The 27,386-nt window shown below is 49.4% G+C and overlaps 1 protein-coding gene across 1 annotated transcript in view; it reads right to left on the bottom strand.

The window, feature by feature from the left end:
* ABCA13 (ATP binding cassette subfamily A member 13) overlaps positions 1 to 27,386 on the bottom strand; it is a 372,949-nt gene that overhangs the window by 213,850 nt on the left and 131,713 nt on the right. Inside the window, exons 30-33 of the mRNA XM_035026542.1 lie at positions 18,047 to 18,223; positions 16,148 to 16,454; positions 2,023 to 2,137; positions 455 to 784 (exon numbers count right to left, since the gene is read on the bottom strand). Of these exons, the coding sequence (XP_034882433.1) occupies positions 455 to 784; positions 2,023 to 2,137; positions 16,148 to 16,454; positions 18,047 to 18,223 (929 nt within the window). The remainder of the gene's footprint in view (positions 1 to 454; positions 785 to 2,022; positions 2,138 to 16,147; positions 16,455 to 18,046; positions 18,224 to 27,386) is intronic.

Raw genomic sequence — 27,386 nt, 5'->3', positions numbered from 1 at the left:
TTCGGGAGGTACACTTTAAACGGATGAATGATTCCGACACTGCTAACAGAGGGATCTTTCCACTTAATGTGAGGTCATTCCTGATGCTTCCAGAAAAATGCTTAATTTTTTCTGCTAGAATAGCTTTGGAAAGCTATCTCTGTCCATCCAGGAAACAAAGAGACACGGAGGTCCTACGCTGCCTTTGGGGTACGACCGATTTCCAAAAAGCCTCCAGAGGAGAGTCCCTGTTACGTGAAAAGCACCAAATCTTCACGGGCTGCCTTCTAGCAAAATCACTGCAATGCCGATGAATGGCAACTGCAAGGTCTGCCTCCGGGGGCCGAGTAAAGAGGAGCAGGTATCAGGAAGCCCACCTAGATCTGAAAATGACAGGCCGATGGACGGATGTCGTGGCTGATTGGTTGGGTAGATACAGCAGTTTGAAAAGAGAAAGAAGAGACAGCCCACTTACCAGAAGCGTCTGAATGACAACACTCAGTCGGTTATGGAGAACCAACAGCACTATGTAGGGCAGAAAGCTGATCATATACGCCAGGCTAGTGCAGAGGGCAGCCGTGTTCGCTTGGCTGAAAAACACACTCAGGAAGTAGCTCATCATGATGACCGACACCCCAAAGTCCAGGAGAAAGAGGAAAACGATACAGGCGTTGCTGTGCGCGAAGATGCCGCTCGCTTTGAGAATGACAGCCAGGGCGGCGCTGCTTAAGGCCAACACGGCCAGGTTCTCCAGGAACCAGGCCAGGAAGAAGACAGTGGGGTGCACTCCCATCATCCTCATGTACTGTCAAAAGAACGAAACGCAGAGTTATCACCCGGATCCTTGAGAAAGAACAGATCAGATCACAGGAGAGAGGTGGCACTAGAAACTTCCATGTTGGGGCCCGCGTGGAAATCAGCCCCGCACAGACCCCAGAGCCCAGCATCCGTTCTGGCGAACGCTCCCCTGGGGAGGTCACGGCCACGAGCCCACACAGCAGAGGGGCGGGGGCACACCCCAGCCCCCAGGTGCTCCCTTATCCATTTGGACTTTGCTGGTTTTGTTTCTTTTCCCCTTTTTATTTTTTTGGTGTTTTTAGTTGTTTTCCTTCTTTTTTAATCTCTCATCATTTTGATTGTGTTGGTTTGGTTTAATGAGGACAAACAGAACAACGAAGGGAGGGGGGAAATACTGGACCTTAAGCTGTTCGAGTTGGGCGTCTCTCGTGTGAGTGTTAGAATGCATTTTGCAAAACCACTCAGCTTAAAGTAATAACAACAAAACCAATGCATCCGTTAAACCTCCTGTTTTCTGTCTGTAACATCGGGGTATCTTGGAGGATGGGGCCGGTCACTGGTAAAATGAGACCAATTCAGCATGACTGAGCCCCGGTCCCCAGTCCCCACATCCAGGGGCCCCGCTAGATGGGGAGGAAACACAGCAATGTAGGGAAAAAATCCGTTCTAAATAGGTGAACAACGTGGGAAACAGCAGTGAAAGTCCCAGTCAGAACTAAATGTGAACACTGCACTTGACCTCGCTGTTCCTTCACCTCAGTTAATAGGAGGCAAGAGGGTAACGTGCACCCATCCTCTGCGGAGGCCGGCCTTCACCGGGTACTTTCAGAAACTTTCACTCTTAAGAGCAGTTTTGAGAGTATCCGGTTTTAACAATATTAAAACAAAAACAGCAAGGTGGCCATGAAGCCATCTGACCATAAATCAAGGTGGGAAGTCCGCCCTTAGGTCTTTTCAGGTTGTAGAAAAATTGCTGATGGGCAATGCTGGCCCCCTTCTTTGAACCTGGTGTGCCCGTCCTTGGGCTTCCTTCCATCCCCACAGGAAACACCAGTTAACCTGGCAGGGCGTCAGGCTTCAACGTGAAATGCTTTCCCCCCAGGGCCCCATCCCAGCTATGCATGGGAACCCCGGCAGAGAGGAGGGCAGGCAAAACTGAGTCCAGGGGTGATATGCGACAGAATTTGGCTCCAAGGCCCCCACTGCCCCTGCTGGTCCCCCAGGCAAGCGGGCTTGGCTGATTACCTCTTCTATCTGGATCTCTCGCTCGTAAACCAGCTTTCGGACCATGCTGGCCACAGACACCATCCACATCAGCATCATTATCAGAGGGAAAAAGAAGCCGACGTTGTTCAGAAATCTGCAAGGAAATAATCCCGTCAGCACCCAAGGGCAAGGAGAGTGGTTCTACTCAGAGTCCGGCTCACGCATACATGCATTTTCACGTTGTCCTTACAAGTGACAAATCCTTTTAAGGAGCAACATCTCGTTAGGCCATTTCAACGGGACGGCTGCCTGGTGTCCTGATTTAGTAGGCATGCGAACTCAGGAAGGAGACGCACTGGTTGGAGGTGCCTTGAGCGGCCACTGTCCCCCACCCCAATCACTGCTGACACCTTCCTAGGCAGGGCAGGTGGGGAGGACACAGGCCATTCACGCCTGACTACAACTTTCCCCACTTAGTTGGGACCATCGTGTATCTTCAATGCATGATCTCAGTTGACCATAGATTATTGCCTTACAAGATGCCTGAAAAGTGCCCGTTGAAAGTCTCCCTGTCCCGACTGGGTGGCTCAGTCGGTTAAGCGTCTGACTCTTGGTTTTGGCTGAGGTCATGATCTCAGGGTTGTGAGATCGAGCCCCACATCAGGCTCCATCAAGGAGTCTGCTTGTCCCTCTCCCTCTGCCCCTCCCCCGCCACTCCCGTGCGCACGCGCTGTCTCTCATAAATAAATAAAATCTAAGAAAGAAAGAGAGGGAGGGAGGCTCCCTGAGCCATGGGTTGGCCAAATTCATCATGGAGGCTGCCCAGAGGGGCAAGCCTTTCGACTGGGCGTGTGGTCCATGATTGAACCGAAGAGAGAAAGGTCCTGTCGTGAAGGATCCGGCATTCGGGCGGAGGGGGGGAGGGGAAGCACCTGACATAAGCCAGGACAAGGAGATGCACAGCGCCGTGTCAAGCACGTGGAAGAACAGCTTCAGCCCCAGTGGGAAGGGATGCTATCTCAAACAGGGTAGCTGGGCAATTTGTCTGTAGAAGAAGCATCAGAGCGGAGAGCAGATGAAGTAAGGAAGTGAGTCCTGCAGGAATCGCAGGGATGTGGAGGAAGATGGCTCCAGGCCAAGGGGCAGCAAGTGCAAGCCCTGGAGGTGGGAGCATGGCGGCAGGGCTCTGGAGTGGCCGAGGACCACGTGGGTTAGGAGATGGGGTCACGCGTCAGCTGGGCCAGATCCTGCAAGGATTTTCTACATCTGGGCAAGAGTGGATTTACTCAAAGAACAAGGGCATTCCGCAAAAGGGCTTTGGAAGGGGGAGAGAAATGCGGAGGGGACCTATCAAGTGTATGGTTTTTAAAAAGATCACTGAATGCGGTATATAGACAGAGAAGTGAAGGTGGCAAAGCCCATGAAGAAGGAGTGGGAAGGCCAAAGCAGACGTGCAGCAGTGTAGACAAGACAAGCGTGCTGGCAAAGATGCCGACCTGCAGACAGAACCATCTCGCCAGGTCCCCGTTGCAACAGCCCCCAGACCTCCCCTTCAGAGTGTTAGCCACAGCGCGGACCATCTGCCCTTCCCACTGGACGGTGAGCCCTCCCTCTGTACCTCCTCTGCTTGGCAAAAGCCATCCACACATTAGAAACCGACTATCTGTTAAGGAAACTGCAAATGAGTAAAAAAAGAGGGGGAGGGTGGGTTAACGTCTTTGTTTTCGTTCTTCTGTCTGAGACGATTATAATGAGCCATCAACTTGGTGAATCGCGTTTTAAAGCTCAATATCTGTTAACTCCAGTGCTATCCAGAGACACTAAATAGTTAACTCAGATGGTACTCAGCATTGTGATTTTTCTGAGGCTTTTTAGTCCTTGTTTTTTAGAGTTTCCAGTGCAAGTAGAAGGCTGTGAAGAGGAAGTGTCAAATCCTATATAAACCTGCATATCGGGCGCCTGGGTGGCTCAGTTGGTTAAGCGACTGCCTTCGGCTCAGGTCATGATCCTGGAGTCCCGGGATCGAGTCCCGCATCGCGCTCCCTGCTCGGCAGGGAGTCTGCTTCTCCCTCTGACCCTCCTCCCTCTCATGCTCTCTATCTCATTCTCTCTCTCAAATAAATAAATGAAATCTTTAAAAAAAAAAAAAAAACCTTCATATCTCACAAGCAATATCTCTTCTCCCAGACTAACCCAACTTACAGCAAAAAATGACGCTTGGATCACTTATAAAGTTAAAAACAACTAATACAGAGCTTATTTGGGGGATGGGAGGGGTTTGAAAAGAGTTTATCTATGTGTTCATGAACAATGTCTTTTTTACTTGAAAACACTGGAACTGGGAGGCTGGGTGGCTCAGTCAGTGAAGCATCTGCCATCGGCTCAGGTCATGATCAGGGTCCTAGGATCGAGCTCCGTGTCAGGCTCCCTGCTCAGCGGGGAGCCTGCTTTTCCCTCTCCCTTCCCCGCCCCACCCCCGCTTGTGCGCTCACAGGCTCTCTCTCAAATAAATAAAATCCTTAAAATAAAAAGGGCACTGGCATTGACGGCTATTAAACTCTGTTCTTCCAGCAACTTGAGCCTTACAGAGGAGCCAGTAAGTATCCCACACAAATATTATGTGAAGATTCCATCTGAGTTACTGCCCAGAAGTCACACTGGGTCAGGATTCTATGTGTGTCTGGGGCTATGATGTGCGTGTCCTATGGAACCCCCCCCCCCCCGCATCTTCATAAAGGAGAAAGTCATGACAGGCTTGCAAGTGAATAAACCCAACTCTGGAGTTCCTGCAGCCACTACCCCAGATTCCAGAGAACATCCAGAAGCTCTGCACGTACATGGCTGAGTGAGGCCACTTGGGAGAAATTGCATGGGATGAGAAGTTGGAATACACGGCTTGTGTACCTCACCCTTTCCTAAACCACTCCTGAAAACCAGTCTCAGATCAATAAGAGAAGGGAAAAATGTTCATTCTGATTTTGACAAATGCTTGTAAGTACTTGAAATAGCTGCTAAAAATAATCAAGGTCAAGAAGGAGGCACACAAGAAAGCGGGTAAGAGAGATGTCAGTAGCAAAACCCCACCCTCTGCAGAGCTAGAAGGTGCCATCACAATTGCGCCTCTCAGGGCGCCTGGGTGGCTCAGTCGTTAAGCAGCTGCCTTCGGCTCAGGTCATGATCCCAGAGTCCTGGGATCGAGCCCCACATCGGGCTCCCTGCTCAGCAGGAAGCCTGCTTCTCCCTCTCCCACTCCCCCTGCTTGTGTTCCCACTCTCACTGTCTCTGTCTCTGTCAAATAAATAAATAAAATCTTTAAAAAAAAATTGCGCCTCTTAAATTCTAGGGGCACAATCTGAGGGTACAATATATAGAACAGTATGTGTTAAGTGGGTGCCAAGCTGCATGTTAAGGGGGGTGGTATCGGAAGCCACACCTGTGCCCAGACCCTATGGCCAGGGAAAGGAGCATTATGTGAAGACCACATGTATCTGCAGGAAGCGCTCAGTCCTTGTGGCCATTAACATCACCTGGTGCTCACCACTAATGGAACCCCTTACAAATGACTGGGCAGGAATTCCCAATTCATTCAGAATGAGTAACAACCATAAGAACAAAAATCCAGCACATTTATATAAGGAATAAAGGTGGTTGAGTCCCACCGTTACCAACAAATGAAAAACATGTGCCCAAAAAGATGGTCACATGAGGCAGTTGAAAATAGCAAATGTATTTTTTGCCATCAATGGAAAAATATTTAATAAGGCAATTCCATACATAAAAAACACCCTACAGCAGAATTGTTACAATTCGGTGACGAGGTGGCAAGAGAGCAAGAAGATAGGAAATGTGAACTGGGAGAACCTAGAAAGAAATAGAAGGGAAAGAGTAGCCATCAGACAATGAAGATATAATTAGAAGAAGTGCAAGTCAAATTGATATCACACAAAAAGTGGTACGGGACATTAAAAATTGACATAAGAAACACAACTAAAAAAAAAACAGAAATAAAGAAAAAGGTATTTTTTTAAATTAAGGAAATTTTATGGATAAGAAATGCAGGGAAAAGAAATCCATGCAACTGAAGTCCCCGAAGAAGAAAAACCAAATGCTGGAAGATAATAAATTGGTGATGCTGGAACCCATCAAAAGTTTCCATGCAAGAAAACTGGAATCTACACATTGAAAGGTCTTACCTTCTGCCATGGACAATTATTCTAGAATGGTCAACAGTGAAATGTATCCCATTAAATTTATTGAATTTTCAAGTCACTAGCAACTTGCCAAAATTACCAGATCAAATAAAACGGGAAAATATCCAAGTGGCCTCAGATTGCTCCATAATCACATTTAAGGCCAAAGATAATGGAGTTATTTCTACAAGATACTTGAGGAAATACTGAGTCAAGGATTTCATATCCATCCAAGCTGCCTTTCAAATATAAATGCTGCAAAGAGTTTTAAGCACGTAAGAACTCAGGTTATATTATCTCATATGATTATCTTAAGGAAATTACTAGAAGACAAATTTTAGCCCACCCAAGGATGACCAGTAAATTACAGTGTAAGATAATGATAAGCAATGAACATGTGTTCCAGTAAATGTAAGACTAAAACAAAAATGGAAAATCAGATGACAAGATAGACTGCAAATGTTATGTTCCCTGAAATGTAGAAATGATACGACAAACAAAAATTGAAAGGTTAGGGGAAATGAATCAGATAGAAAGAATACGTTGGCGAATGTCAAAATCAGAGGCTATTTGTTCAACATTCACAAATGTGACTATAAACATAGGCATCTTTCATGGTACAAGAGAAGACATTGAGATAATATCAACCAAAATTGCATGATGGAGAAGAAAACTTAATGATGGAAAAAGAGAAATTACTTCGGTTTTTTTTGCATGGTAAAAACAAATATAAAGGGTTGATATTATTTATACGAAGTTGCAGTTATAAGGTAACTACCAGCACAACAATAAAGCATTATTAAATATGGGTGTTTTTTTTAAGATTTTATTTCTTTATTTGAGAGAGAGAGAAAGAGAGAATAAGTGGGGGAGGGGCAGAGGGAGAGGGAGAAGCAGGCTCTCCACTCAGCAGGGAGCCTGACTCAGGACTCGATCCCAGGACCCCGAGATCATGACCTGAGCCAAAGGCAGACACTTAACTGACTGAGCCACCCAGGTGCCCTTAAATGAGTTTAAAAGCAAAATCATAAGTACAGAAAAATACTTAACTAAGAACATATATACACAAAACTTCATTTCATGCTATTATACACCTAACCTTGCCTCAATAAGAAGGTATATGAGACATACAAGAGACTCACCTGAAACAAAACATTTCAGAAAAGTTTAAGGGCAAAGGCACATCAAGCAAATGGGAATACAGAGATGTAGGGGGAGAGAGAGAAAAAACAGGAGGGAGAAAGGAAGGAAAAAAAGCAGGGATCATCAAGTTACTTTCATACAAGGCAGGCTTACGTGTACAAATAGGACTCAGAAGATCTGTGCACGGCATTCAAAGGCCAACAGCACAGGAAAAGGGATAGGGACAATCAAGTAGGAGGGGGACCATGATTTATCTGCCTTAGTCTAGGACAAATGAAAGTTTGCACTTTAAGGAAAGACAATTCCTAAATAACAAAATGAATAGAGATCCGATTCTATACGCCCAAGATAGGAAATTAAAAATTCTTTCCAAGTTCCCATAAATCATTCCCAAGAGTAGATTATATATTGGTTGACAGAGAGAAATGCTATTAATTCAAAACATGGGTGTGATAAAGACGTTTTCTGAAGGCAATGTAAAAATTAGGATGCATCCACGGGAGTTGGCAGTTAGCGTATGATGCAGTTTTGAGTGTTTGTCAATCTGATTGAAAAAAATGCTCTCATGGAGTAGTTTTCAATTTATTTTTTTTTTCCACTATAAGTACACTGAGTAACTTTGGAAATTCCTGAGACTTTCCACTTGGAAATTAAAAGAAGCTTTACTCAAACAGTTCTTGGGAAAAGAAGACCATTGACACTCATATTGCAAGTATGCAGAGAAAATCGATAAATAAAGTCCAAACATAGTTCCATGAGGCCCTTTGACACTCTCCCTCAGGACCTCCACAAAGGAGGGGACGCTGCTATTGGCCTTCCTGTGGTCCTCCTGTCCCCCAAGCTACAAGCCTCCTTCAGGCAAGGAGAACATTTTTTCTCTCGGCCACGAACGCCAGGCGACCACTGTTCCTGACACGTGGCAAGTGCTGGACGCACTCTTTTCCAAAGACGAATCAGCACAAACACTTAGACTCTTAGCAAGAATCACGATGTCAAGTATGTAAAAGATGCATCGCCATGACACCGCGTGGAGAAACAGATCCAAAACAAAACAAAATACAACCGATGTGTAAGAAGAGGGTATGAAGTAGGATTTTTTTCCCCTCTATTGTCTCAATTCTTTTTTTTTTTAAAGATTTTTTATTTATTTGACAGAGAGAGACACAGCGAGAGAGGGAACACAAGCAAGGGGAGTAGGGGAGGGAGAAGCAGGCTTCCCACTCCCCCTGCTCATGCTGTCTCTCTCTCTCTCTCTGACAAATAAATAAATAAAATCTTAAAAAAAAAAAAAGTCTGCCAACAAGAAATCAAACGCTCTTATTTATATAAGCCTCTTTAAAAGGACATTCTGGGGCACCTGGTGGCTCAGTTGGTTGGGCGACTGCCTTCGGCTCAGGTCATGATTCTGGAGTCCCGGGATCGAGTCCCACATTGGGCTCCCTGCTCGGCAGGGAGTCTGCTTCTCCCTCTGACCCTCCTCCCTCTCATGCTCTCTGTCTCTCATTCTCTCTCTCGCAAATAAATAAAATCTTAAAAAAAAAAAAATTAAAAGGACATTCTGATCTTCATAAACATTAACTGTCACCAGCTCTTTTTCTGAAGATGGCAAATGTTCGATTTACATTCTAATGACCCCTTGCTAAGAGTGTTTTCTCTGTGGCCAGCCTCTCTTAGCACCACCCCATGAGTTCAAAGACGACAAGTGATGAGCACTTGCATGGAAGTCACACAGGGGGGACGAACCAAAGAGAAATCCACTTTGGTTTTTCCCCATCAGCCCAGCTTCAGCGCACTGCTCCCCTGCCTTCCTCCAGCACCCGCAGACCACATCCCAGTGGGATGCCGAGCCCAGAACCCCATGAGGCAGCTGCTGGGTGGAAGGACCACCACCTTCTTACCCACCCATCCCTTCTCTGTTCCCTCTGGGAGACCCGGGCCAGCAGGTTGAGGTCCCATACCTGCCTGCTCAATGCTCCCCTGCCTTCCCCCAATAGCTTTGGCCCCTGTGACTGGTGCCTGGGGTTCATATTTATGCTGTGTCCTCCCACCCAGCCTGCACCAGAGGGATGCACAAGGGTGTCTGTGAGTGACAGGGGATTTGTTGTCCATTCTTCGCTTTCTTATTCCAAGTTTGCTAACTCTTGGGAATGTCAGGGGGAAGGGAGGTGGCCCACATGCCCGCACGCCTCTCTGAACACAGCACCATGGAAACCAGCGATCCCAACCTTGGCTCTAACCATGGAACCCAGAAGAACATCCCAGCAGTGAGCGCTGCCCAGAAGGGCGTGGGCTGCTCACAGGCCAGTCTTGTCCCCTTTCCAGGTCTGGTTTTCACAAGCACACTAGCGCTGAGCCCCACAAGCCAGTGAGGTGGGCAGGCCAGCCATAGCATCCCCATCACCGTGAGGATCCCGACCAGCATCAGTGACAAATCGTTGGCCCCAGGTGTGTGACCAGCAAGAGATGGACCTGGACTCCAGATGCAACTTTTCTTTCTTTTTTTTTTTTTTTTTTTTAAGATTTTATGTATTCATTTGAGAGAGAATGAGCTAGAGAGAGCACGAGCAGGGGCAGAGGAAAAGGGAGAAGCAGACTCCCCACTGAGCAGGGAGCCCAACGCAAGGCTCGATCCCAGGACCCTGAGATCATGACCTGAGCCGAAGGCAGATGCTCAACCGACTGAGCCCCCCAGACCCCCCCAAATGCAACTTTTCATGCCAGCACCTCACGATTCCATGTCTGAGATTCTGAGGGGATCTCAAGTGCTGAAGGCCATCTATCACAACATTGGAAGGTAGGACTGGCTGCCAGGACCCAGCATGCCAAAGAAACAGACTTTTGGAACTGTTAACTCAGACTCTGAGTACAAAAACCCTCTTCATCAAGCTCCCCTATTAAAAGGTCTGAGCTCTCAACCCCAGCTTGCAGGGCAGGGGTTCCCCCACCACCAAGCAATTCTCAGATGTTAGCTGGTGTCCTACAATGCAACTCAATCCTACCACTCATGACCTGAAGGTAGGGTCATGTCCCACAGTTAGGGGTTCATCCCACAAGATCCCACACACACACTCCTGATGCCCTTCCCAAATCCAGATTGTCACCAGTGACTGACGACCTGTGGTTAAAAAGAAAGCCCCAGACCCCAGGTGGAGTCACTTGCCTCCAGGGACAGCAAACCAAGACTTCATCGTAATTTCAATTTCTCCCGGAGTGGGATTTTAAATCCATCAATCCAGAATGTTCTAATCTACACGGATGAGGTAATCTGTCACAAAGGCCCTCTCCTCCCAGAAGACAATGAGATGATCCACCTAATAAAACCTCCAGCGCTTCCCCAAAGGGAAGGTGACCTTGCCTGAAACAATCCTTTCTTTTCTTTGCTAATAACTGCTGGCCCCACCTTCCTTCCTAGAAAAACCTTCCATTTTGTGCAACCTCAGAGCTCCCCTCTCCTTGCCAGACAGGATGCTACCTGATCAATAATCACTTCATAGAGCCAACTGGATCTTCCAATGTACTCTGTTGAATTTTGTTTTTTAACGTGATAAATCATAGGTGCCCAGGGCCCCTGCCTGGGTTTGACGAGGCTGCTGAGCCGCTCACAGAACTCAGGGAGACCGTTTACTCCCTAGATCACCAGTTTGTTTTAAGAGGGTTAACTGAGGAACAGACAGAAGACCTGCCCAGGGCAGGGTCAGGGGAGGGGATGTGGGGCTCCCATGCCCCCCACCCAGGGCCCACGGTCCCCACATCTCTGCCTGCTCACCAACCTGGGAGCTCTCTGGCCCCTGTCCCTTTGGGATCTTACGGAGGCTTCAGGACATGGGCAGGCTGGACTAAGTCATTGGTCATTGGTGATTGATTCAACCTACAGTCCCTCCCCCTCCCCCGAGGCAGAAACACACCCCGTTTCTACACGAGAACGTTGGGGAATCTGGCTGGCACCACTCCTCCTGGCACTGAACCCCTCCCTTGATTAGGAGACAATTAGCTTCGCTGTCCCCAGGCACAAAAGAGACCCAGCCCTCGGGACACCTGCACACTCCGGCTGAACCCAGAGCTCTGAGGAAAACGGAAGAAAATATAAGTCAGACGTTCACAGAGGACGGAGTGAAGTGGCAGCTGAGTGACCAAGGGGGTACGCCTGCTCCCACACAAAATCTTTGCAAGCACTAAATGGCGATTATTAGTTCCCTGGGGGCGTGAAGGGCATTCAGAAGTCAGGACACCTTGCGGGGGAATAACGTGACCCGTCGGATCCTCGATTTCTTCAGTTGTGTTTCTCTTACCAGGCTCTTGAAGGCTGAACGAGATGTGTGGGAAAATGTGCGACAGTTTTCAGAGAAGCATGATTGTGGCTGCTGGTGATGGGAAAGAGTCCGGGAAATTGGATAAACCACGACCTGGGGTTTTAACAAAAAACCCCTCTGGCCGGCAGGGAGGTGAGTCCATGCGGACTTTGAGGGTCACGAGAAAGGATATAAAGCTACATTTCTGGGGCGCCTGGGTAGCTCAGACGGTTGAACATCTGCCTTCGGCTCAGGTCATGATCTCAGGGTCCTGGGATGGAACCCCGCGTCGGGCGCCCTGCTCAGCAGGGAGTCTGCTGGAGCCTAATAGCACCCCCACCAGGAGAGAGTAGGCAGCTTTCAAGGAAACATTCTTTTTGTGTGTAAAATAATTCTAGAGTATTGCTGCGGTTTTCATTTTGCTGAAAAACTTTTTATGAAATTGCCTTACTCTCTGGAGCAATGAATTAACATCTGACATTCTTTGTATTCATGAAGTCTGCCGGGAGCTCGCGTCGTAAATTGTCCTGTGATAACCACCCCGGAATCTCAGGGCTGAAAGGAACCTTAAATTGCACTGCGTCCTGCTCGCACCCAAGTCTGCCATCCCAGGGGACTGTTTCCCAGCGTCAGCCCCTCAAAACATCAGTTCCAGGGGCTGCTGGCTGATTTTAGATGAAAGAGACAGATGGAGGGAGGAAGTGAAGGAGGAGGGTGGGAGGGAAGGAGGGAGGGATGGAGGAGAAGGGGGTAGTAGGATAGAGGAGGGAGGGAGAGGGGAGGGAGGGAGGGAGGGAGGGAGGGAGGGAGGGAGGTCTGCTTGGGATTCTCTCTCTCCCTCTCCCTCTGCCCCTCCTCCCTCTCTCTCTAATAAATAAATAATTTTTTAAAAAAAGAGAGACAACAGGCCCAAAACAGAGTCACTCGTGCTGAGCCCCACATCAGCAAACCAAGAGGTCATACTCAGCCTAAGTTCCAGACCACTAAGAATGTACGTAACCTTTAATCAGTCATCTTGGAATTATCTGGTCAGCAGAAGAGCAAGCCACAGAGAGACCCCTTCTGTTCCCTTGGGAGGGGCAGCCTAGCCCGAAACAATGTGTTCTTTGCTAATAATTTCCTTTAAACATTCTCCTTTTGCCTTTAAAAGCCTTTCCCTTTCTACAGCTCCGGAAGCTCCTTCGTATTCGCCAAATAGGGCAATGCCTAATGCCTGATTCATGAATCCCTGAATAAAGCCCATTTGATCTTTAAATTTACCCAGTTGAATTTTTCTTGTTTAACAGATTGAATGTCACCTTCCCGGCAAGGCTGACCTTAACCGCAATAATATAGTTCCTCTGGGTGCTCCTCACTGCCTTCATCCCACACCTGCTGGCTCTCACCTCCTCCCAGTATTCCATTCAAGCTGCTTCTCTGTTGTGTGTGTAGACTCTGCTTCCCTGAACTCCGGCCTGAGAGCAAAGATTTCACCTGTCCCTTCACTGACTCACCCAGGTCTGGAGACCAACAAGTAGTACATAAATATAGTTGAACAAATGAGTCCATTAATGACTATATAATTCATACCCCAAGGAGGAAGCCACTAAAAGTCTCACTCGTGTGTGCTCTGCGGTCGACACTAGGCTTCAGAACCATCCCCCAGGTGGCCAAGCACCAGGATCTTATAGGATCTCCACAGAGTCTCAGCCTCCTGCAGATACACCCAGCCCTTAAGATACGGACACTTTTTGAAACTAGAGATAAAAGAAGGATCTATCGCAATGAGAGCCTCCAAGGCTTGACTCTTTCAGAAAAGGAAAATACTTCTTCACCTCCTTCGAAGGAGTAAAACAAAGACTTCTGAGAAACCGTGCCACGGTATCCCAGGGAGGGAACGAGTAAAAGTGAATCCATGAGCCAGGATCATAGCAGGACACTCAGCTCAGACAGTTCAAGGCAGGAATGTTTCGATCTTTTCTTGAATTCTGCTCTTGGTGTTACTGCCGCCAAGAAAAATAATTTAGGAGCAGAAGAGCCGAGGCCGAAAAGGTTCAAAGCCGAAAACTATCGTCGCTTTGAAAGGAAAGAAATGCTTTCATTTTACAAAGAAGGAGGTGAAGGGACGTACCGATGATCCGCATAGTGAGGCGGTCCCTGGGTTAAAATGACACCCTGGTCTCTGTCTTTCTGGGCTGAATGTCCTGCTATGATCCTGGGTCTGTATATATATACTATACATTATATATTCCTATACTCTATATATAGACAATAGAATAGTACTCAGCCGTAAAAAAAGGATGAGATCTTGCCATTTGCACAACAAAATAAGTCAGAGAATGGCAAATACCACGTGATTTTGCTTATATGCAGCATCTTAAAAAACCAAAACAGACAAATAAACAACACTAACAAGAAAAAAAAAACAAAACAGAAACAGATTTGTAACTGCAGAGAACAAACCGGCAGTTGCCAGAGGGGAGAACGGAGGGGGATGGGCAAAATAGGTGATGGGGATAGAGACGGACACACTTCCAGTTATAAACTAAGTAAGTCAGGGAGACGAAACACACAGCAGAGTGCCGAATACTGTAACAGTAGACGGGGACAGACGGGGACAGACGGTGGTGACACAGAACGTGGGGAGCACTGAGTGACGTACAGAGCTGCCAAGTCTCCACACCGTACTTCAGCTACACTTCAATAACAGAAAGAGAAAAAGTAAGCCCGTGATACCGGAATCCTGCCAGGGCACTCGGCTCACTCCAGCCTGAGGCCTGGATGCGTCTCAGTCACAAGAACTTACCGTCAAGGGGTGAAGAGGCACATCTTCGAGTCCCTCCCCTCCCCCAAAGCCCGTTAGCCGAGCACCACGGTCAGCACGGAAGGAAAGCGGACCACGCGGGCCACCTCCGGCTCGCCATGAAGCTGTTTGCAGGAATCTGTGCTGTTCTGTCCTGCCCATCACCCCCTCCTGGGAGCCAGCCTGCGTGGGAGGGGGGCGAGGCGACCCCCAGCCTCCCTTGCGCACCAGACCAGACGGAATCTGCCTCTCCTACCCTCACGCCCGTGGCGCCCCTTCCAGGGTGGAGATCAATAGCATGCTCTGCAGCTAGACAGAGGCTTTCAGAGTGCCATCTTCCCGAGGTTCGACGGAAAAGAATGCATCATAAAAAGCCAATTTCTCCGAGAATCTGGAAATGGGTCATTCATCCCCGCAACGTCCCGGCACGTGGGCTGCTATGAAGTTTTGCGCCTGACCCTTTGCCAGAAAAAGCCCTTTTCTCGAATTCTGCTCTTGGTGTTACTGCCGCCAAGAAAAATAATTTAGGAGCAGAAGAGCCGAGGCCGAAAAGGTTCAAAGCCGAAAACTATCGTCGCTTTGAAAGGAAAGAAATGCTTTCATTTTACAAAGAAGGAGGTGAAGGGGCGTACCGATGATCCGCATAGTGAGGCGGTCCCTGGGTTAAAATGACACCCTGGTCTCTGTCTTTCTGACCCTCTGTTCCATCCACCACGCTCTGACACCGCAAGAGGGGCACAATTGGGGGGGGGGGGGCAACCTGTGCTCAGGGCACTGTGGGAAAGTTGTCCCTGTGACACCACCTTTTGCTTCATGAAAACGCACTGCTGAGCTACCGTGTGGAAGGCATGTGCCCAGGCAGGGAGGAGGTAAGACATCAAGACACCTTGTCAGGAAAGCGTGACCCCGGTCCCCTGGCTTCTGCAGAGCAGGTGTCCCACTGAAGGACGAGTGTCTGTTGCCTGCTCTCATAACCTCTGATGGCCTCTGATGACCTCCCCTTTGGCCCTTTCCTCCTGTGCTCCCCAGCCCTGCATCCTGGGGCCTCCAGTCCGGGCCTGGGACAAGATGCTTGAGGAACAGCATCCCTCAGGGCTGAGCGCACCCGCCTCAGCCACATGGCTGTCAGGCCGCTGACCACCCGACTGCACCCGGGGGTCCACATCCCAGTTGGGCACACCCTGCACTCCACTTTGCGGGCCCCGCCTGGCCTGTCGCCCCTCCTCTTCCTTCAGGTGCTGTGGTCCAGCTGCTCTAGCCCGTAACTGCCCGTCCCTTCTCTCCTGCAAGGACATCCCCAGCCAGGTCACCAACGAGCTCCTACGTGTTCGCAGACTGCCCCCCGCATCCCCAAGCCACTGTCCCCGGCCCTCCTCCCCGCAAGTAGGCCGACTTTTTAAGATCTGCACTGAAGAGGAAGTGTTTCCCTAGCTCACATGGGTGACATCTGGAGTCGGACTCACAAAAGCCCCGTGAATACTGTTCAAACTCGTTCCGAAGGGTCTTTAAAGCTACGGATGCCTGGTGTCAAATTTAAAGTTCCACATGACCCCATATCCCAACCATTATTCCTGTGTCTGGATGGCCTGGGCGTAGTAAGTCAACCGTGAGCAGTTACACAGGGGAATGGACTTCCTTAAAGGCTCCCTGGAGCGACTACAGAGAAGATCCAAGACATTCTCAGTGCAACGATCCAAACGCAGAGCGCGTCTCGCTATAAAGTGGGCGGGCAGGGGCGTGGCTGTGCGATGCCTACTCACAGGTCCCTGGTGTGGCATGGGTATGGGATGGCCTGAGTCTGCGTGGCCAGCTCCCCGGCCTCCTGCCCAGTCTGCACCGAGATGATGGCTCTTTCGATCATGTCTTGCAAAGGGACAAAGATGTAGTTGTACTTGAACCCTTCGGCCGGCAGGCTCTGAGGATGAAACTTCCAGGAAGGGTTTTTCACCAAGTCCGTCCTCATGCTGTATAAGATGCTGGTCCGGATGGTGTAGGTGACGTGGGGTGGCAGCTGCTGAGACGGGGCCGCCTGGTTCCTGCCGGCCAGGGAAGTGTTGAATATGACACCTGCCGGCAGAAAAGGGAAGACAGGGGTCATCGCACCCTGAGGGCGGCTCACCCAGAGCCAGCGCGGGTCCAGGGAAGTTGGACGGCCGTGAGACTCAGCCCAGCCCCCCCCTGGGGAAGTGGCAAGGCAGCGCAGATCCTTAGGGTTACACGGGGCAGCTACTGGTATATAAACCCATACTGTGTGTCATCAATTATTTACAACAAAATAATCTGCACCAAGAAATCTGTAACAAAATGATTTCTTTTGCGTTTTTCTAGGACTCGGAAAATGACCCCAGGCTGCTCAAACAGTCAGGCTTTCCTTTTCTGGGATTACAGATGCATCCGTGAGAATGAGGCAGGGGAGGTGTGCGGAGGCTTGTGGTCGTGGAGGGAGGAGGTCAGGGGACGGAAGGGACAGCACAGGGAGGGTGGTCAAGGGCATGCTGACAGACGGTCACTCTTCACCTGCGCTGAGCAAGGCGGGGCCCAGAGTTGTCACATCATACGGATGTACGTGGGTCAGCTAGATTTCAGTTTCCAACAGAACTGGTGTCTTTGGGATTATCGATCAGTCGTTTTTGTTTTTGTTTTTTTTAACTTAAATTTGATTAGCCAACATATAGTACATCATTAATTTTTGATGTTCAATGATTCATTCGTTCCATATAACGATCATTCAAAATGTGAACACAGGGACTCGGTTCTGGCACATGAATTCTCTGAATTTCAGACACAATGCCTGTTGGGGGTAAACAGGACACTCCCGAGGTTCACATGGGCAAGTCCTAACCCCCAGCAGATCAGAATGTGAGCTCACTTGGAGACAGTGTCCTCACAGAGGTAGTCAATGCAGAAGGAGGTCCTTAGGGCGAGCTCTCGTCCAGTAGGACTGCTGTCCTCAAACAGGGGAAACGTGGACCCAACATGCACATAGCAAACACCGTAAGAGACCCAGGAGAAGGCAGCCGTCGACACGCCGAGGGGAGGCTGGAGCGCGTCCCCCTCACGGCCTCAGAAAGAGCCCACGCTGTTGACACCTGGGTCCCAGACGTCTGGCCAGAACCAAGAGAAAACAGATTTCTGTCATCAAAGCCACATGGTCTGTGGTCCTGTGTCACAGCAGCCCTCAACAAACTCATACACACCCAAATAAAAAAAATAATGCGATATTCATTCAAGACACGAGAACGCATCGCGTGTATCCTGAACGAACAGGCATGAATGAAGGAAGCCGAACTGGCTGTTGTCTTCCCCCCTCCCCTCCCCCCAGGATGTCAAGATACTATGATAAAGTCAGAGTGACGACGGAATCAGAGCAAAACTGTAATCGGGAAAGATATAATTTTATCATGTGAGATTTAGCGGTGAAACGACACCATGAAGTAGTAAAAACAGATGCCGTGAATGGCCTGGAGCCCAGGATCGGAGACGCGGACAGCCACAGCTCACCAACGCAAGGTGAGCCTTGCTGCTTGGTCTCAGTCTATCTGGAAAGGACGTCTTTTCTTTCGGAGGCACTGGCACACAGGTTTGGGGAGAAAGACGCAAGACGGCAAGCCCGCTGGAGCCCATGCCTACAGGAGCGTATGTTCTCATGGCACACTTACTGGCCAAAAAGCTGTTCTGCCGCATGAGCTCACGGGCTTTCGACTCCAGGCTGGCGACAGAATCCAGTGCCTGGAAACGGTTCAGCAACACGCAGGAGGAGAGGTTGACCAAGATACCGCCGAGGAAGCGGACGCGTCCGGCGCCCCCATGAGCAAACATCTTGTCCAGCTTTCCTCCTGAGGGCAGAAAACGGGACAGGACGTTACAACTTGATCTCAGCCCGGGGAGAAAAAAAAATCCCTTCGTGAGTCACACTGTTCATAGGCAAAATGTGCTACCTATTGGCTGAGTATCAACTCTGCCTTTTGAGTCTTGGTTTTGGTTTGGGTTTTTTTTGTTTTGTTTTTTTGTTGTTGTTGTTGTTTTGTTTTGTTTTAAGTAGCCCCAAGGTGGGGCTCGAATTCATGACCCCGAGATCAAGAGTCCCAAGCTCCACCGACTGAGTCAGCCAGGGACCCCAACTCTGCTCTTTGAATGCAGTCCCGTGATGCTGATCCTTCCACGGGAATGAAAAGCCGTGGAAGCACAGACAGTGAGCCTGCGGCCCAGGGATGCTGGGCGGCAGGCGACGCACAGAAGAATCCCCGGGTGAAAGCCTCCGAGCAGCACGGAAGGCCTCTCACACAGAACCCAGCAAAAAAAACACATTAGTGTTCCAACCTGGCACCAAGGAATTCCAGAAAACATGCCTTCACCATCACAGCAGGCATTTTGTGAAAGCCGCTCACTTGGTCACATTAACTTTGCAGAAACAGTGATCCGGGATCAAGGAGTATTGCCACTGAGGAAGTCCGAAGCTGGTGCACTCTGCCCAGGTTTGAGCATTTGAAATGGAAGTAGAGCCGGGGAGTAAAGCGGGCACATTCGTCAGGGCAGAACACGGGGGAGGGCTTGGTACATGAGCTCTGGCTTCAGGGACGAGCTGGACCACAGGTCAGAGAGATGTGGGAAAACCAAACAACGCAGAGTAGGGTGGTGTGGGAAGAACACGAGAACCTAGCCAGGGAGGGAAGCGATTACAGACGGGCTCAGGATGATAGGGAGACGCCATCAGACCCACCAGGCTCGCTGATGTCATGGCACCACCGTGGGCTGGGGCAATGTGCTTGTGTCCACTAGGGCGGGCCACCCTGGCCCCCCACCCCGGCCTCGCTCCTTAGGAGACCCCCAGAGACTAGATTGCTTGGGACTTCATAAAGAACAGAAAGACTCAACCAAGAAGGATGAATGCACATGGAAACATACTGACATGTTTTTACACACCTATGACACACACAAAAACACACAGCGAATCACAAAACTGCATAGACATAGGACAGTAAAGGGGCAGCTCTTAAACGCCCTAGTGGCCCTTCCCTCAACCACAGGACCCACTTCCACAGGGACGATGCCTGAGCAGATGGACACCGGCTTCCGGCCACATCATCCTCCCCAAAAGCATCCCTCAAAGGATGGGCTGAAATGAGCCCCCACCCAACCCCAAATCTATAAGACTGAACAGAACCAGCCACTGGGAAACATCAAGAAATGGAAGCTTGATGAGAATCTTCTGGGAAAGAGCATCCGTTATATGTGATTTTCAGGCTTTACAACGGAACTCTATCGCATGCTTTTCAGCATGGGTTGAGTGGTCCAAAGGAGTGAAGTCTATTCACTATGCAGCAAACCCTACTGGTTATTTGGGGGAACTGCGTGATGCCACGGTGCCCGGGGAGCCTCCGTGGGTGTTCAGCCACCTGCTGCATTGAGGGTAAGCCCACACCCCATGGGACGAGGGCTGCTAGCCACCGCGCTCCCGAACCCACACTCTGGCAGGCATACACTGCAATCCAGAGTGAGCCCCCCCGTGTCCTGTTCCGAAGTGCCCTATGCATGGAGTTCCCAGTGTCCTAGACTTATTCCTTTCCCTCCATGACCCCACACAGCCTCTTGCCTGTGGGCCATGTCATTTGCTGTCCATCGTGTGGGAGCAGATAATGACCCGACCCGCTTGTCTGTCCTCTGTGCAGGGGCAGTGCGCCCCACCGGCCCTCACCCACCTCTCGAGGTCCCCCATGCTCCAGCCCCCCAGATGACAGCTGGCCTTCCCCCGTGCCCATTCACGGGGCACCCCAGCACCCCGGCACTGCCTCGGCCTTCTCGCCTCCCTCTCTTGCTGGTCTGCCTACTCCTCTCTCTCCTCCTGGCTTCCTACTTTCCAGATCAAGCCTGGGCTGTGCCTGCTCAGCATCGACCTGTCTCTGAAAGGCCAGTGATGAATGAGGAACCACGTCAAGGTCTGTCCCTGTCATCATGAGGCACATAGAAAAACCCATTAAGGGGCGCCTGGGTGGCTCAGTCGTTAAGCGTCTGCCTTCGGCTCAGGTCATGATCCCAGGGTCCTGGGATCGAGCCCCGCATTGGGCTCCCTGCTCGGCGGGGAGTCCGCGTCTCCCTCTCCCACTCCCTCTGCTTGTGTTTCCTCTCTCGCTGTGTCTCTCTCTGTCAAATAAATAAATAAAATCTTAAAAAAAAAAAAAAGAAAGAAAGAAAAACCCATTAATGTGGCCAGGCCTCCACTCCTTCCGTGGTGAGGAGAACTGTTTCATCTACCCCATCCAGATGGCTGAAATAGTAAGACTCCGAACAACAGGGAGAAGTTGGCGTGAGCGTGATCCCCCAGCTACCCGAGCAGCTCCTCGACCTCCATCACTCACTGCTTCTCAAAGCGGGGCCTGTTACTCTGCCATTTCTGGATCCCAGGCCGAGACACCGAGCCTGCTTCCACGGGGCCTGGCCCCTCTCCGCTGGACCAGAGGCCACGGGGGTTTGGTTTAAGGAGAGTCTCTCAGATCAGACCACTTCTGCGGTGGAGACGGAGACACAGCAAGCCTACTGGTGGGCTGCAGTGTATGGGGCCTCGCGGTCACGGGTCAGACGGGGGGTACCCACCCCCTACTCCCTGGGGGCAGCTGTGTCTGTTTAGCCCTGACACCCTACATTTCTTCCTTATGGCACAGGGATGATGATAATCTGCTCCGTGGTATTTTTCTAAAGGTTACAGAAAATAATGCTGGCAAGACTTCCGGCACTCATGGTGTCCGGGGCATGCTGAGCACTCGATCAGTGTGTCCTAATACTGTGGTTATTAATATATTAGAGAAAATCGATCTCCAGTAGAGGCACAGACAGAATGTGCTGCCCTATCCCAACAGATATCGGCTTATCAGATATTGGCTCAGATGATACCACAGGATCGGAGCGGTGCTCTGCCTGGTGGGCAGACTTCCAGATCGCCAACCACCACCTCCACCCCAACCGAGATAAAGAGCTCAGCACCCGGTTTATCTGCCGTAGAGACACAGATACCAGGCTCTGCACAGCTGACTTGGTTCGGCTGATGCAGGCAGAGCTGAGGCCAGAAATTCTGCATTTTTCCTCATCCACTCACCCTGGTGACTCCGATCAGAGTCACCCTGGTGACAGCTCAGCTGAGCAGAGCCATGTAGCGCTTCTCAGGCGTTCCCACCCATGGACTCCTAGCACAGGACGATGGAGGGCGGCCGAGGGATGTATGCAGGGAGAAGACAGGATCCCAGAAAAGCCCATACAGGAAGAAAATTTTCTGAAATGAATGTTTGTTTGTTTGTTTTCAGGAAAATATTAATATTCTAGCCTCTTCCTTTTGTTTTCGTATAAAATATGTCTCATTTTCCTGCAAATGTTGAAGCAAAAGTGATGCTTTCGGGCGATGCACCAAGTCTACTCTGTGACGCCATGGGCCCTGGCATGCCGCACAAGAAGGATCCACGCACCGCGCTCTGGAGACGTCTTTTACGCCGTGAAATGTCACTGTAAAGGTGGGAGAGCATCTATGAAGGCACTTCGTGGGGATTCATACTGTTGCTCTCTAAGCACGGTGGGCAGGAGGCTGAGCTCAGAGCTTCCTGCGTGCAGTGACAGACCCCGGGAGCCATCAAAAGCCAGACGCATGAGACACGTGGGCGGGGCTAGCCAGCTTGGGGCACAGGAGGAGTGACACTGTCCCCACGTGGTAAGTGCCACAGGGGAGCCCGGGAATGGTGGCGGAGAAGTCAGCAGGACACGGCTTTGCCCCTGGAGCAACTCTACCTGATTCATGTTTTGCATTGGAAAGTGGTTTTTTTGGTTTTTTTTTTAAGATTTTACGTATTTACTTGAGAGAGAGAGCACATGAAGCAGTCGGGGAGGCAAAGGGAGAGGGATAAGCAAACCTGGGAGTCCGACGCAGGGCTCCATCCCACGGCTCTGAGGTCATGACCTGAGCCAAAATCAAGAGTCAGACGCTTAACCGACTGAGCCACCCAGGCGCCCCTTGCATTGGAAAGTGATTTTGATCTGCAAAGTTTCATCGTCCTCATCTGCAGTGGGACGAAAACCATGTCACCTACGGAGTCGTTCTAAGAATTAAAGTCTGTTCAGCACCCAGCATACAGAAGTGCTTACACCAACAGCAGGAATTTCTGGAGGAGAGAGCCAGGCCTAACCGGTGGTCTTCAGTAATTCCTCAGGATGAAAGTAGGCAGAACAACTAGAAAGCAGGAGACCAAAGCATGCATTGCGAGGGGCTTCGGGTGTTTCTGCTTTTTGTTCTCTTGTGTTTGATGGATACCTGCAGAGTATGACATTTTACGGGGGGAGCAAACTGAGGATGTGTTTATATTGCTGAGCATACATCATTTAGAATATGTGCTCTAAAGCTCACCCACGGGGGCCTAATTCAGAGCCAAGGCTAAAGGCAGCTCCCGGCCCTTCGCCACCAGAGAGCGTGTTTGGGAAACCGGGAGTCCTGCTCCTGCCCAGGCAGGGGAGCGGGGACATGGCCCCACCTGCTGTGGACACTGTCTTCTGGCCCCATGTGGCCAGAGGGTAAGTGACCAGAGCCAGGTGGCCCATCGTCACCCAAGCCGGCAAGACAGAGCCGGCAGTTTGCAGAATGAAGCCAATGGCCTCGCTCAGTCAGGGACCCTGGGGTGAGTGCGGGTTGCCTCGAGTTAAGACAAACAAGGGGCACCTGGGGGGGCTCAGTGGGTTCAGCGTCTGCCTTCGGATCTGGTAGTGATCCCAGCGTCCTGGGATCGAGCCCCGCATTGGGCTCTCTGCTCACAGGGGAGTCTGCTTCTCCCTCTGCCTCTGCCCCTTCCCCTGCTCGTGCTTTCGCTCTCTCTCAAATAAATGAATTAAAAAAGAAAAAAGTCTAAAAAGACAAAGAGTTTTAGCAGCTTTAGAGCTGCTTCTCCCACTGCGCCCAAGCCAAGAATCGAATTTGAAGACCTGCCCATGGCTGAACACGGCCTCCAGGCTGTCTCACCAGGGACCCTAACCAGAGTGCACGGGAAGCCCACTCCACAGCCCTGCATCTGGCTGAGCAGAGACCACAGCCCACAGCTTCTCCCATCTGCAGAGCAGGGGATTCAGTGCACACTCTGGCCCGATTCGGGTCCCCACACCATGAGCTGTGCAGGCTCTGATCCCATCCTCATGGCCTGCCAGGCAGGGAAGCTGATTCACAGCCCCGTCTACTGTGGAATATAATAAGCAGTCCCGACCACCCAGGAAGCTGAGCCAGAGAATCAGACAATGCGGAGCCCTCTCTACAGCTTCGCTTCGGCAGGGAACCGAACCAGCAAACCCCTGTACCTGACCCCAGAGACGAAACGCTGTCTCACCTGAAAACAGAACATAATAACAGGACCCACTTGCCCATGGACATTACCAGCGGACACACCCAGAAACCCCAAACTAAGCCAATGGAAGAAAATATAAATATCTAACATGTTAGCAATAAAAAATAAAATACAGCCTCAAACTATATAAACCCTACATTGACAGAACATAAGGAGAAATAGAGAAGTCCACAACCCCAATGGGAAATTACAACACACACCTGTTAATAACTGAAAGAATGAGCATTAAAAAAAATCAGTAAGGGGGAGCCTGGGTGGCTCAGTCTTAAGCATCTGCCTTTGGCTCAGGTCATGATCTCAGGGTCCTGGGATCGAGCCCCGCATCAGGCTCCCTGCTCTGTGGGGAGTCTGCTTCTCCCTTTGCTTGCTGCTCCCCCTGCTTGTTCTCTCTCTCCCTCTCTCTTTCTCTGACAAACAAATAAATAAAATCTTAAAAATAAATAATAAATGGAAAATCACGATATTTAGAAAGTAAGCTATAAACTTCCAAACAACCCAAGGATCAAAAACAGCTACACTTCACTGAATGCTAATGAAAATAGAACATATCAAAACATGTGAGAGGCAGCGAGGTAATGTCCAGAGGGAAGCATGTGATCATAAGCATGTATATGTACATACAAGAAAAGAAAAAGAAGGTGGAAATCACAGATCTAAGTATCTCTCTAAGGAAGTTACCAAAAAAAAGTGACAAACCAGAGACAGTGAAAGGATAGAACCAGAAACAAAACACAAAACAAACAAAAAATCAGAAGTCAATAAAATAAAAAATAAAATTATCACTAAAGCCAAACATTTGTTTTATTAAAAAAAAACTAATAAAATTGAGGACCCTCCAACAAGACTGATCAAAAAAAATAAAAGTAAGGAGAGAGAGAGAGGAACACAAATCAAAGTGTATCAGTAAAATTGGGATTATTCCCACATACCCTTCAGATGTAAAGGTGAATTTACTGAGTAAAATTGCTCAGGAAATGTTTCTCTCGTGCATCCTTTTTCAGATTGACATTTTTGGATGTGAACCAGCAAAACATGATCATAAAACAAGAATGGGGAGGACGACGAGCCCAGGAGACTCGGTATCCCGTCTGGGAGAACAGAGCAGGTAATTCGTGGGAGCGCTTGGGGGTGATGCTCAGAAGCCCACCTGCCTGGCCCAGGGCAAGAGGGCAGGCCAGCAGGTGTCTGCCCACATGGACAGAGGGACTCCCCCGTCAGGAAGGGTGACACACTGGCACGGAGGGCAGTGGGGAGCCAAGAGAACAGAAACTCTAGGAGAGGGAAACATTGTGAAAAAGGAAATTTCATTAAAACCTGTAACCTGGCTCTGCACCGAACCGTATTTGTCTGGTCATGATGTGGACATAAGGAAAACGTCCATCCCTGCAAGGGAGTCATGGGGCCCGGGAGGGAGAAGCAAGGCCACATCTCTCACAGCAGGAAACGGATTGATAACTCCTATGTAAAGATATAACGATACATAATGTATCACGCCATGATAGAAAGATACAATCCACAAGAAACAGTTAAACACGTTTAAAGTGGGTTGGTGCTAGGGGGTGGACATGGAAGGGGGCTGGACCGAGAACTCTTGTAACAGGCAGTACTGAAGGAAATGAAGAATCTTTGCAACAGAATCCATTTCTTTTTTTTTTAAGATGCATTTATTTTATTTTTAGAGAAAGAGAGAGAGGCAGCACGACCAGGAGGGGCAGAGGCAGAGGGAGAGAGAGAGAATCCCAAGCAGATTCCCCGCTGAGCATGGAGCCCCATGCGGGGCTCAATTCCACGACCTTGAGATCATGACCTGAGCCGAAACCAAGAGTCGGGCACTTAACCAGCTGTGCTATGCAGGCACCCCTAGAATCCATTTATGAGCTGTTTGCAAAATAATATAAACAGTGTGATCATTTTTCTGAAAATATATGTACCCACGCTCACATGAGCCATGCAAATCCATCTGAAAAAGTAACCCCAGGCGGTCTGTGATGATGAGGTTATGGGTAGATTTTTTTTCCTGGCTTCTTTGTATTTCCTAATATTTCTACAGTAGACATAAATTGCTTTTGGAACAAGAAAACGGTTACTTTAAAAAAGTTAAGGAATGAAATCAAGAGCCTGACTGGACAAACATTCCCAGAAATTGCTACAAATTACTTTCAAATGCTCCTTTTTGCCCCAGGCTCCAGGTGCTGGTTCTAAGGCAGAGAAATGGATGACCTCGCTGGCAATTTTTTCTTTTTAATTTTATTTTTTTAATGTAATCTCCACACCCAATGTGGGACTCGAACTCACAACCCCGAGATCAAGAGAGGCACACTCTTCCGACAGAGCCCGTCAGGTGCCCCTCGCCAGTGATTTTAAAAGGATGCATGAAGTAAAGTGATCGAATTCTTTACCTACAGAGTTACAAAAAGGAGGTTTGTAAAACATACAGAGGTATGTTTTAATTCCTTGAAAAATGACTTAAAGCAGTGACATTTATTTTTAAATATCATTAACTTGGGGCACCAGGCTGGCTCAGTCAGTTAAGGGACCCGCTCAGATCTTGATCTCAGGGTCGTGAGTTTAAGCCCCACACTGGGCTCCACACTGGGCATGGAGCCTACTTAAGAAATAAAATAAAAAGGAAATAATTTAAGTTCATTAACTTTTCTAAGGCAGTAAATTCATCACACCTGTTTTTTTCAGAAGAGGGAAGTATGGTGTCTCCTGCAATGCCTAGCCCCCTGCCAACCCCCCGCACTGCAGGCGTGTCCTCTCTTCCCTCAGGGGGACTTCCTTTACTCTTGTTCTGCACTCAGCTGGGCTGGGCTCCCGAGCACACCCCCAGGATGCACCTGTGACAAACCCCAATTTTGCCACCATGCCACTGTTCCTAACACGGCCATCTGGGCCCGGCACACAGTGGTGGGCAGGGTCTCCAGATCCTGGCACAGAACCCAACTCTCGTGTTCGCTCGCTACCCGGTTGTTTAATATCTAAATGAATTCATGCATTAACTATGGAGGGACAACACAACCATTGGCAGATTGATAAAACCTCCTAACCTGAGCTCCAAATTTTCAATGTACCTGCTTTCAATCAACTATTAACTCAGGAATACTCATTTGTTTCAAAAACTCATTAATTCTTTTTTTTTTAAGATTTTATTTATTTATTGGAGAGGGAGAGAGTGAGAGAGAGCATGAGAGGGGAAAGGGTCAGAGGGAGAAGCAGACTCCCCACCGAGCAGGGAGCCCGACATGGGACTCGATCCTGGGACTTCAGGATCATGACCTGAGCCAAAGGCAGTCGCTCAACCAACTGAGCCACCCAGGCGCCCTCAAGTCTCATTAAATCTTGCACTCACATCAGAAGCCTTCCTTTTTGACTACGTTCCTTGCTACTCAAGCCCTGACTCCATAAACCAGAAAACTTCAGGTATGAGCAACCTTTGGAGCGTTATCTAGTTTTCCAGACAAGCAAACAGAACCAGAGAAGAGCAACCTGTCAGTGTCACCCAGAAACTTGGAGGCAGAAGGATGAGGACCCCAGCGGTGGGCTATTTGGTTAAGTGGACCATGCCACGCCCACCCACGAACACAGACACGCCCACCTAGGTACATGGACACGCCCACATGCACAGATATGC

The sequence above is a fragment of the Mirounga leonina genome, unplaced genomic scaffold, assembly GCF_011800145.1.
Source record: "Mirounga leonina isolate KUSES-001 unplaced genomic scaffold, KU_Mleo_1.0 Mir_199, whole genome shotgun sequence".
NCBI lineage: Eukaryota > Metazoa > Chordata > Mammalia > Carnivora > Phocidae > Mirounga > Mirounga leonina.
The sequence above is the reverse complement of the archived record's forward strand: the minus strand, read 5'-3'. Positions and strand labels throughout refer to the sequence as shown.